We start from the raw sequence: 12,087 nt of genomic DNA, 5'->3' as shown, positions 1-12,087 counted from the left end.
CGCCAAGCGGTGCGCACAAGATGATGAACAACACACCTGCTGCCATCCTTCAGGCGTCCTTCTACCGTCAGGCAGGCAATACCCGCAAATCAAGTGCCGCGATCAACAGCTGAGGGACAGCTTCTTCAGCAGGGCTGAGAACAAGGATGCTGACTGAGGACCTCAACAACACATATTCTACATCATATTCTGAATATATATATATATTGTATGTATTATATTATTATATGTATATATATTATATATATATATATAATATATATATATATATATAATATCTATATTATATATATATATATATTATATATATATGTATGATATATATATATAATATCTATATTATATATATATATATATATATTATATATATATATATTCTATTACATATATTTTTATATATATATTATTATATTTTCTTCTTTTTTTTGTGTTTGGTGTGTATATTTATTCTCATTCTTATTCTTTTTTTTTTTTCTAGTCTGCTACTGGTGTTTTGCACATAAGAATTTCACGAACCGATTATACTTGTATAAAAGGGGATGTGACAATAAAAACTTGAAACTTGAAACTTGAAACTTAAAATAAATACAAATGTAAACAACGTAATGTACAATCCAGCACAACAACCCTGCAATAACAAAAAAAATTATGACGTTAAAAGTTATAATGTAAGAATCCAATTTGAATTTAATCAGCAGAGCGTATCATCAGCTTTCCAGGAATGGATATGGACATTTGCTGCCCAGATAAGAATAAGTCTCAAATAGAAGTTGTCTTAATTTCTAGGAGAAACCAAAGATTTTCCCAGCAGTCCCTGCAGAGCAGAGACGACCAATCAGAGTCCTCTCCCTGTTTGACGGCATTGCCACTGGTGAGGACGAGTGTGGATGACAAGAGACAGACAGTGAATTAATGTATTTGCACTGATGTCTTGACCATTTAGTTTTTAATTCACCTAAAACGCACCAGGTCATAACCCAAACTGTCTCTGTGCTTCCAGGCTACCTGGTTTTAAGGGACCTGGGTTTTAAGGTGGACCAGTATGTGGCGTCGGAAGTGTGCGAGGACTCCATCTCAGTGGGTGTTGTCCGACATGAAGGAAGGATCCAGTACGTCCATGATGTCAGGAACATCTCCAAGAAAAACGTAAGAAAGAAATGGTTTCAGAAAAGAGAAATGCCTTTTTAACTCTTTTTACATCACATCTATGGTTACATTTTACACCTATTTAACAATACACACCAAAGAAATGACACCAATTCTATTTCTTCGGATTTTCTATCAAAATCCAATCTATATCTTATTTCTTGTCAAGCAAAATAATATGTGTTTAGACAAGCTAGTAATTCAGTCATGACATCAGTCAAAAACAAAATAAGCATCAATAAGAAAAAGAAAGTCCTCCTTTTTGTGCCGCAAACCGACTTCAAACATTCGCTCCACGGGGCGGGTAATGCCGCCGGACACGCCGCTCGCCATTCGCTCCAATAATCGCTTTCTTCCTCTTATGTCGGCAGTCGTAGAATTATAGAATGCAGAATTAAACTGCACAGCGCTTGTTATCCATTATCCATGTTTAAACGAAGGATGAGTCGGGGCTCCTAAGATCAAATCAAGCAGAGAACGCGGGTGTCCGCAGTACGAGGTCATTCCAGAGTTTTCAATCTTACCCGACTTTCAGTGGCGTTTGGAAACTCGTTCTCTGAAACTCCGAAGTGTAAACGTAGCAAAATATATGTTTTTTTAAATGGAAACGTAGTTGTGTGGATGTCGCTGAGGTGTGTTCAAACACTGAAACACCTACACACACCAAACAGAAGCTGGCAGCTGCAGTGACAAAGAGCATCTTCAACCTCCTCAAATCCCCAGCGGGAGCCTTTCATTTGTTCGTCACACTGAGAGTGAGTGAGTGTGTGTGTGTTTGTCACTCCTTCATTTATTTGTTTCTCTCTTCATTACTTTGATTCTGTAAGAGAGGGTGAAAGAGAACAACAACATGTGCCCAGTTAAGATGGGGGTTGAAATTAATTAATTAATCAGTTAATTAATTCTCAATCAAGAACAAATTAATAAGCAACTATTTAATTTTCTTCTATTAATTATGGATTTATCGTTTTAAGTTAAAAGGACCAAATATCAGTCTGGTTTGAGCTTCTTAAATATGCTTTCTATAGAGTACCTAATGCTAATCACCAGCATGCTGACTATTGTTATGATTGTGTTTCGGTAATGGTCCACAAAATAGAGTTTACAATCATGTAAGACGGGGATATGTGTATGCTAGCAATTAGCACAAGAGACCGAACCCCTAATTAAAAGGGTAACAGCTACTCTTCACTAATTCAATTCAATTCAGTTTATTTGTATAGCCCAATTTCACAAATTACAAATTTGTCTCGGAGTGCTTTACAATCTGTACACATAGACATCCCTGCCCCAAAACCTCACATCGGACCAGGAAAAACTCCCAAATAACCCTTCAGGGGGAAAAAAAGGGAAGAAACCTGGAGGAGAGCAACAGAGGAGGATCCCTCTCCTAGGATGGACAGATGCAATAGATGTAATGTGTACAGAAGGACAGATTTAGAGTTAAAATACATTCAATGAATATGATAGAGTGTATGAATAGTTCATAGTAGGCATATTCCACGATGGAGACCTCCACGAGCCATCAGGCAGATGGCGGTGGGGAGGAGGAGTGGGCGGAGTCTCAACAGTAGGCGGAGTCTCAACAGGACAGTGGCGTAGTCAGGAGCAGGAATTCCACGACCCAGACCTCAATGATCCATCAGGCAGATAGGATCTATGCCGTCTCATAGGGTCCGATGACCCCATGAGACGTGAAGTCACAAGGACTCCGGGGAGAAAGCAGAGTTAGTAACGTGTGATTGAGAGATGAAAATTCATCCTTAAGGAGAGAAAAAAGAGGAGATAGGTACTCAGTGCATCCTAAAACGTCCCCCGGCAGCTATAAGCCTATAGCAGCATATCAAGGGGCTGGACCAGGTGAACCTGATTCAGCTCTAACTATAAGCTCTGTCAAAGAGGAAGGTCTTAAGTCTACTCTTAAACGAGGTGACTGTGTCTGCCTCCCGGACTGAAATTGGAAGCTGGTTCCATAAAGAGGAGCTTGATAACTAAAGGCTCTGGCTCCCATTCTACTTTTTAAGACTCTAGGAACCACAAATAGCCCGACATTTAGTGAGGCAGCTCTCTAGTGGGGCAATATGGTACTACAAGCTCCTTAAGATATGATGGAGCATCACCAATCAAGGCTTTGTACGTTAAGAGAAGAATTTTAAAAGTGATTCTTGATTTTACGGGGAGCCAGTGCAGAGCAGCTAGTGCAGGAGTCATGTGATCTCTTTTCTTAGTTTTCGTGAGAACACGAGCTGCAGCATTCTGGATCAACTGGAGGGACCTAAGAGACTTATTAGAGCAGCCTGATAATAAGGAGTTGCAGTAATCCAGTCTCAAGTAACGAACGTGAACCAATTTTTCTGCATCTTTTGAGACAAGATGTGCCTGAGTTTTGAAATATTTCGTAGATGAAAGAATGCAGTCCTTGAGATTTGCTTTACGTGGGAGTTAAAGGACAAGTCCCGATCAAAGATAACGCCAAGATTCTTTACAGTGGTGTTGGATGCCAGGGCAATGCCGTCTACAGAATCCACATCACCAGATAATTGATCTCTGAGGTGCTCAGGGCGATTAAAATTACTTCGGTTTTGTCTGAGTTTAACATCAAGAAATTGCAGGTCATCCATGTTTTTATGTCTTTAAGACATGCTTGAATTTTACCGAGTTGGTTGCTCTCCTCTGGTTTTATCGATAAATATAGTTGAGTATCATCTGCATAACAATGAAAGTTTATGGAGTGTTTCCTGATAATATTGCCCAAAGGAAGCATGTATAAGGTAAATAAAATTGGTCCAAGCACAGAACCTTGTGGAACTCCGTGATTAACGTTAGTGGTTAACACTCCTCCTTCTACAGTCTGCAGTCAGTTATATAACACAATATGTAGAATTACAATACTTTGCTCTAAAATACCAAGATTTGGACCTGAATTCAGGAATCCTGAATAAATCAACAACTCTCTCAATGGTTTTCAGCTGAAAAAAAGTTGTTTGAGGGTTGAATAAGGAATATTTGTTTTGCTCATGGTACATTTTTGTAAGTACAGTTGCAGAAGATGCATAACATTTTGGGAATATTTTACATAAGGAGTTCTGTTGCTGTTTATTCATTCAGTAGCTGCATTTTCCTCAGTCTAACACTTGGTGGTGCTGTTGTCTACTCTCAGCTTCTGGACTGGGGTCCGTTTGATCTGGTGATAGGAGGAAGTCCCTGCAACGACCTGTCAATCGTCAATCCCGCCAGGAAAGGGCTCTATGGTTGGTACCTGCCGGGGACTTTGTTTCAGTAAAGTTTGTTTTGCACTAATGTACACAAGATTTTGAGCAGTGAATGGCTGTGGTGGTGAATCTCTGTTTTATAATAATTTTAATTTCACTATTATGAGTTTAGGTGAATGCTTTTAGTTTTTTATATTGCCTGAATACCCACAGTTTTACTTAAAATATACTTAGTGTTTCATGTTTAAAAGGTTATATGGAGTGGCTACTGGGAGGTGCCTGTATCGCTAAATCTCATGAGGAAGAAGTTCAGTGTGTTCTGCGTGCTTTGTTGCTCCAGAAGGGACAGGGAGGCTGTTCTTTGAGTTTTACCGCCTGCTGAGCAAGGCCAGACCCAAAGAAGGAGAGGACAGGCCGTTCTTCTGGATGTTCGAGAACGTGGTCGCCATGGGCGTCAATGACAAGAGGGACATCTCACGATTCCTAGAGGTGAGTTATATGAACAAAAACATAAACCAAAGACATCCGTGAAGGAACATTGTCCATGTGTAGTTCAAGCAGCTCAACCTGAAAACCTAATTTTAGACCAACAATTTAGTTTTAGACCAAACCCTGAAGTGGGTGATATGAGAAATAAATATCATCACAATTTTATCATTATTCTTGTTCATGTTTGTTTTTAAGACTATTTAGCAAATTACTGAACAGACAACCAGACTAATTTAAAGAAAAAGTTCCCTACGAGGGAACAAAACGTCACACTCCATTCTCAAATTTAACACGTGAAATCTGTTAAAAAATGTTTCTTTGAATACTTATTTTAATGTATTTTTTTATTATTATAAATTCAATGATCCCCCCTTGTCGTATGTTGTAAGCCAGAGTGATTTGTCCATTGAGCCAAAGACAAGAAAGTGCCTGTGAATCATTTTTAGGCGTTGTATATTTTTGATTCTGATGAGTTCAATTGAGTAATCAATGTGTGTCTTTGTGTTTCTTCATTTCCGTTGCAGTGTAATCCTGTGATGATTGATGCTATTGAGGTGTCTGCTGCTCACCGTGCCCGATACTTCTGGGGAAACCTGCCGGGCATGAACAGGTAGAGCAACTCGCCATCATCGTCTCAGTTCCTTTAATAATATGTTGCCAGAGCTGCGACGAATTTTCAACATATCAATGAGTGATATGACAGAAAGATATTGCCAGTTAAAGTAATCTTTCATGCAATAATTGCAAATAAACTATTAGACCCTATAACATTTTATATTTTCGGGATTGGACTGACAAAACATGACCTTTGAGCTTTGAAGACATCACCTTTGAGAAATTGAGATGGACATTTAAAAATGTTTTTAGTTAGTTTAAAAAATAATCATCAGACGAATTGATCATGAAAATAATTGTTTGTTGCGGACCGACAATGTTGCATCATAGTATTGTTTTGTGTGGGTTTTGCCTATGATTTATATATACAGGACTGTCTCAGAAAATTAGAATATTGTGATAAAGTTCTTTATTTTCTGTAATGCAATTAAAAAATATTAAATATTAAAAGAATAAAAGGCTTGCAATATTTCAGTTGATTTGTAATGAATCCAGAATGCATGACATTTTTGTTTTTTTAATTGCATTACAGAAAATAAAGAACTTTATCACAATATTCTAATTTTCTGAGACAGTCCTGTATATATATATGTATATAAGTATATATATATATATTTTACTACTATTTTCAATAATGTATGTGAATACTCCTCTCTGTATCAGGCCTCTGTGTGCCTCTGGGATGGACAAGCTGAAGCTGCAGGACTGTCTGGATCACGGAAGAGTTGCAAAGGTTTGATATATCTACGGAATACAGAACAAAGTCACTCTTCACAGGTTACACTTCTAAAATGGCTACTTGGTCTCTTCTTTGATCGTGTATTTGTTGTTTTCGTAGTTTGGGAAGGTGCGTACCATCACTACCCGCTCCAACTCCATCAAACAAGGGAAGGATCAACACTTCCCTGTCATAATGAACGGGAAAGAGGACATACTTTGGTGCACTGAGCTGGAGAGGTTAGCAGGAACCACACACACACACACACACACACACACACACACACATAAAGACCCTTCAGAAGATCAAATATATGAGTAATTTAGTTGGATTTAACACAATGATTTAAATAGAATAGCAGTAGGGCATTGAACTCTTGTCCATGGTCATTTGAATAGTACCAATGCCGCAGTCATTAGTCTTGCAGTGTATGCGGACTGCAGAATGTTCATTGCCGGGTACTTTACAAAGGAAGGAACTAGCCTCCTGAAGCACCCCTCTGAGCCCAATAGGGGGACTTTTTTTTACATTGTGGTTAAACTATCTAAACAATTATAATACACATGAGCAATTATATTGATGTTGCACATCAAATTAAAGAACACAACTTGGGCTATAAGAATCAGTCAGCCATTTCAACACAACTCAAACACCAACTAAAATAATCATTAAAATATCATAAACATAATTTTGTCAGGAGTCGGTCAACTCAGAACGTTTCCGGAACTAGCGACACGTAGCTCGGTGCTATCGGAAATAACGAGATGTTAGAAAGCAAGAGGACTCCACACACGTATCAATCGATTCTATTGGCTCTAACGATTCCAAAGACGTGCCGTTTTTTAAAACCCGCCCTTCCCTGGCTGAGATCTCTTCCTGTGTAAACCTTTGCAGCGAAGGAGAGGAAAATTATCATTACGCACAAGGACGCATGCGACCAGCCCCACTTTGTTTTATCGTTCTTTTATCTTTGGTTTACTGTTGTAAAGCCAAATACTGCTGCATTTGGATGTATTGCACACCATAAGTAATATACAAGTGAAATATATGGTTTGCTACATGAGAACATTCAAATGGCACAGATGGTGCTCAAATGTACCCAAATGCACATTTTAGAGACCTCGCCTAAATTCTGTTTACTAAAAACTCTCTAACTATTTTTCTGCTTCACTTTTTCAAAGTCAAACTTTGCAGAGAGACTGTTCACATATTGTGCTATTATCTGGGTTAGTTTAAACCTTTGCTGTGCATCATTCCAAAAGATAATCATCCTGGAAGTGCTTTTTTCTCTCTAGGCGAACCTGAAACTTCTATTTCTGCTGTGTTTCATCTTTATTTACTCTTAACCAGTAACATATATACTAATATTTAAACATCTGAACAAAAGCTCCCAACATTATTCAAATAGCCTTTGTGGTTGCAGAGATACACCCTTTTTAGTTTGGGTATCTTATTTCGAGCATAAACCTCAAAAATAGGGCAGTTTTCAAAAGGTTAAGAAAAGATCAACTTTCTCCCCGACAGGACGGCTAACCCTTGGCGTAGCATCATCGCAACAGCCTCGAGAACAACACATTGATTGACACACATATAGATTCATTGAGTCCTTTTACAGATATCTCGGGACTCGGGTCACCACGGTTCAACCTGAACAAACTGGTTTCTGATTTCTTACCCTGCAGGATCTTTGGCTTCCCTGTCCACTACACTGATGTGTCCAACATGGGTCGCGGTGCCAGACAGAAGCTCCTGGGCCGGTCCTGGAGCGTTCCCGTCATCCGTCATCTGTTCGCACCACTGAAAGACTACTTCGCCTGTGAATAGACGCCAGCCATCACCCGTTGTAATGACACACCAGCTTTTCCACTGTGATACTGGCTCCAGGAACATCAGCCGCCGGCCACATTTTTTAGAAGTTGTTTCTCTTCAGTCTTGAAGGAGAATAACCAGTTTATTTTCAAATCAGTGTAGCTGGAAAACAGTGAAACTAGCTGTTTTTGTGTCTGGTGATAATGCGCTGCAGCCTTAAACACACATAACACCGAGATGAACAAATAAAGCATGGGCTGTCTTTTTAATAGCATCACCGGTTATATCTTCCATAACCACGGCCTTGAGAGGGCTTTGCCTCTCTGGAAGTTCAGCTGAGTTAGAAGGAAAAGATGGCAAAACCTGACTCACCTGTTTTGATTATTAAGATTAGGCCAGTTCAGTGATTTTCTTTTTTTTGAAATGCCCTGAGAAGGTATTGTTTTGAGTTGACAACACTTAGTTGTAGAAAATAGAGAACAACATGGCACCAAAGGTACAGCTTTTTACAGCACTGTATCAAACCTTTCTCTCAGGACGTGTACACATTTCAGAGGATGTTTATGACTCCGTTTAGCTGATGATTAAAATGTGTGACAGGCTATTATTTAAAAAAACTTGAACCAAAGTCTTTAGACAAACAGATTGGGGCCGATATGCTGTTTCACTAGAATCAGACCTATGTGTATTTTCTCAAAAAAGGGGTTCAGAAAAGTCAAAACATGATATCAAGGTTACCTGTCAGAATTCTAAGATAATACATATCCACAACAATGCTAAATTATACAAAAAATAATTGATCAATAAAACAGAAACATTATTTAAGAAAAACATTCTACGCCACACAGGTACTTTGAAAGTCTTGTGGTTGTTCAATGCTAATAAAATATATTTTCATATTTGTTGAAATTACAACATATTTAGATTTGAATATGGAAAGAATAGAGTACTCCGTATGGAAAATACATTTAGCAATGGAAACTAGTGCACAGCAGGCTAACCTGGAGATGAAGCAGGACATTTTCCTTTATATTTAGTTGCTATTCATAGTTTTTCTGTTGTGAAAGAAAAACACAATAATTTAGCTTGTTGTCTTTTGCTTTGAGATAAGTTCATGTGAACAAAATAGCTTCAACTTTTATTAAAGATTAGATAAAAATGTGGTTGTAAAGATTGTATGAAACGTTAGTTATATTGTCACAGAGATATCTCCCTGATAGCTACGTACAAATACTTGAAACAAGCCAATGCAAAAACACAGATATAGAGATTGTCTTTTGGGCACCGTTCCAGACAGCTAAGAACTCATGAGTGATGGCAATTATCCTTTTGTAGGAGTTTATATTGTATCGTTAAAACCCCATTGTTTTAGCTCACTGTAGTGGTTGGATGTCGGTGATGTGAGCCACAAAGATAAGATACGTTAATTCAGGAAAGAGTAAGTGTCATTGTGTGTACATTTGGTTTTGAAAAGCAAAATAAGGGAAACACTGGCGAACACACAATATTCCTTGTGAACTACTGACTACTTTTGGTTTAAATGCACTTTTAAGTTTCCAAAACATTTGACATGCCATGAAAACCATCTCTAAAGTGCTGTCTGACTCTGCTTTGTTCTGTGTGGTGCACGCGCTTTGGTATGTAGTATGTATAAGTAATTACAAGTAACTGTTTGATGTGGTGCACATTTGATGCCAGAAGAACTGTTTTTTTCGGTGAGACTTAAAAATACAAGTTATTGCAATGAAGTAGTTAATACTCCTCCATAATTATACACTGACATTTCTTTGACGTGCCATTCAGTATGCTTAAGCTTGAGCATCTTCCCTAGACAAAGGGGTTTACTGGACAGTTTATTGGTCCCAATTTTCTTAATTTTAACAAACTAAACTCACAAAAAATGGATATATTTGAGATATATTCTCTTTTTTTATGTTGTCAACTGTCACCAAATCATACTAAATGGGCATTACCTCAGACAAAGGGGCAACTGTACATCCCTCCTCCTGAAGGATCTCTGTTTTGTGAATATATACTGTAGCTTTATGCTCCCATATGCCTTGTGTGTGTATATATATAGCTTGTATTTTCTCACTGGAACTTACATTTTTAAACAATTTAAGTATTGTTTTGATAGAAAGGTTTACAAGTGTTTGACCAAGAACTACGAACAAAATGCACAAGCTTTCTTTTTTTATTTCATGTTTAAATGAGCAGTTCATTAAGAAATGTATAAGTACTCTCTGGTGCTCAGTTAAAGTTCCCTTAAAGTGCCACAGGAGCCTCTTTACTCTATTTTGTAATTGTTTCCATTACTGAGTAATATTTCTCAGATTGTTGCATGTTTTGCTTAAAAACAGTTAGCAAAAATCTATAGATTTTTCTATTCTTTTTGTAACTGTCATACAGGACAAAGTTATTCAGCGTATACAGCTTTCTGTTATAGTACATTGTGGAGCATGTTAATCAATAGGTTTTTGAAAACTTGTGTTGTGTAGATGTAGGCTTGCTTGTTAATATCAGAAGTATGTACTTTTTATACTACAACCTTTTAGTGAGATATATTTTATCAGGATTCCATTTGAGGATTTATTTTGCTGAACGCTTTTTTGTTTGCAAAAAGCATTTCAAAAGAACAGATTCTGTGCTATTTTTAATACTTTTTCTAATTAGTGTTGCAGTATTTTGTTATGTTCATTGACTTCCTATAGCAACCAATATATAGTGTTTACTCAATAAAAAAATAAAAAAACACTTCCATGAGTCCTGTGTGAAATCTTAATATGTTTTGTTCATTCATCTTTTGTTGTCTTTTTTCTCTGGGTCAAAATATCTGTACATTTGAAAAAAGTTAGCATTATTTTCATTATTGGTTAATCACCACATTCTTATTTAGTGACTCCATAATTATTTAGGATATACAATCATACATTAAAAATGTAATTGCATGTCTGATAACCTAAAGTGTTTAAAAGACGACATTGATTTGGATTTTACAAGATAATTAAATGATGTATCAGTTACCCTATATCTCAACTAATACATTTTTTTAGGAGTATAGTTTAATTAATTATGAGAACTTATGCTGTCATGGATTTTAATTTGATTTGAACACTTCTTTGAATGGGAACAGGGAATAAGCCGGTATATGTATCTTTATATTAATTGCAAAATCCCAACTGTCTCGTGCTCTTGACAAAAGATTTTGAAATTTAAAAAATAAAATAAACAAAGCATACAGCAGGTAACAAGGCAAAGCTGCAGGATCTGATGGGATCAGCCCCAGGGTCCAGTAGACCTGTGCTATCTATAGCTGTCGGCTGTGCTGCAGAACCTGAGACAGGAGGAGGTCCTGGTGCTGTGGAAGACGTCGTGCCTGGTCCCTGTTCCAAAGAAGTCAACTTCATCTGACCTCAAGGACTTACGACCAGTTGCCCTCACATCCCATGTGATGAAGGTGCTGGAGAGGCTGGTCTTGGTTCACCTTCGACCGCATGTGAAATCCTCACTGGACCCTCTGCAGTGTGCTTACCATCCTCGTGTGGGAGTGGACAACGCCATCTTCTACCTGCTGCAATGAGCTCAGTCGCACCTGGATGGAGCCGGTGGCTCTGTGAGAATCACTTTCTTGGACTTCTCCAGTGCATTCAACACCATCCAACCACTGCTGCTGAACGTGGCCAAGACCAGAGAGATGGTGGTGGACTTGAGGACAAAGACAACGGCTCCACAACAGCTCAGAGTTCAGAATTTAGGGGTTTCATTAGCTGTAAACCATAATCATCAAAAATAAATAAACGCTTGAAATATATTACCCTGTATATAATCAATATAAAATATATGAGTTTCATTTTTTTTCCATTGAATTACTGAAATAAATGAATTTTTCGAGGATATTCTAATTAATTGAGATGCACTTGTACATTAATTTGAATGAGAGTGAACATGTTACTCTTTAAAATCTCCATATCTGCTTGCCTACTCTGGAAAATTAAAGGGTTTTTCCAGATAAGAAAGTGCACTATACATTAATTATTTACAGTCTGATCTGAAATAAACTAGGAATCTTGGTGTGAGAACAGATTGTGTGTTATGTGC

General features: G+C 37.7%; 1 protein-coding gene across 2 annotated transcripts in view; it reads left to right on the top strand.

Moving 5' to 3' along the window:
- The window catches only part of dnmt3bb.1 (DNA (cytosine-5-)-methyltransferase 3 beta, duplicate b.1), a 40,289-nt gene extending 29,546 nt beyond the window's left edge, over positions 1-10,743 (top strand). For both annotated transcript variants that reach the window (XM_056423457.1, XM_056423458.1), the window contains exons 15-22: positions 787-871; positions 1,001-1,146; positions 4,307-4,397; positions 4,699-4,847; positions 5,372-5,457; positions 6,126-6,195; positions 6,301-6,419; positions 7,863-10,743. In XM_056423457.1, the coding sequence (XP_056279432.1) occupies positions 787-871; positions 1,001-1,146; positions 4,307-4,397; positions 4,699-4,847; positions 5,372-5,457; positions 6,126-6,195; positions 6,301-6,419; positions 7,863-8,004 (888 nt within the window). In that variant the 3' untranslated portion in view covers positions 8,005-10,743. The remainder of the gene's footprint in view (positions 1-786; positions 872-1,000; positions 1,147-4,306; positions 4,398-4,698; positions 4,848-5,371; positions 5,458-6,125; positions 6,196-6,300; positions 6,420-7,862) is intronic.
- Positions 10,744-12,087: the final 1,344 nt, after the last annotated feature.

The sequence above is a fragment of the Pseudoliparis swirei genome, chromosome 9, assembly GCF_029220125.1.
Source record: "Pseudoliparis swirei isolate HS2019 ecotype Mariana Trench chromosome 9, NWPU_hadal_v1, whole genome shotgun sequence".
Taxonomy (NCBI): Eukaryota; Metazoa; Chordata; class Actinopteri; order Perciformes; family Liparidae; genus Pseudoliparis; species Pseudoliparis swirei.
The sequence above is the reverse complement of the archived record's forward strand: the minus strand, read 5'-3'. Positions and strand labels throughout refer to the sequence as shown.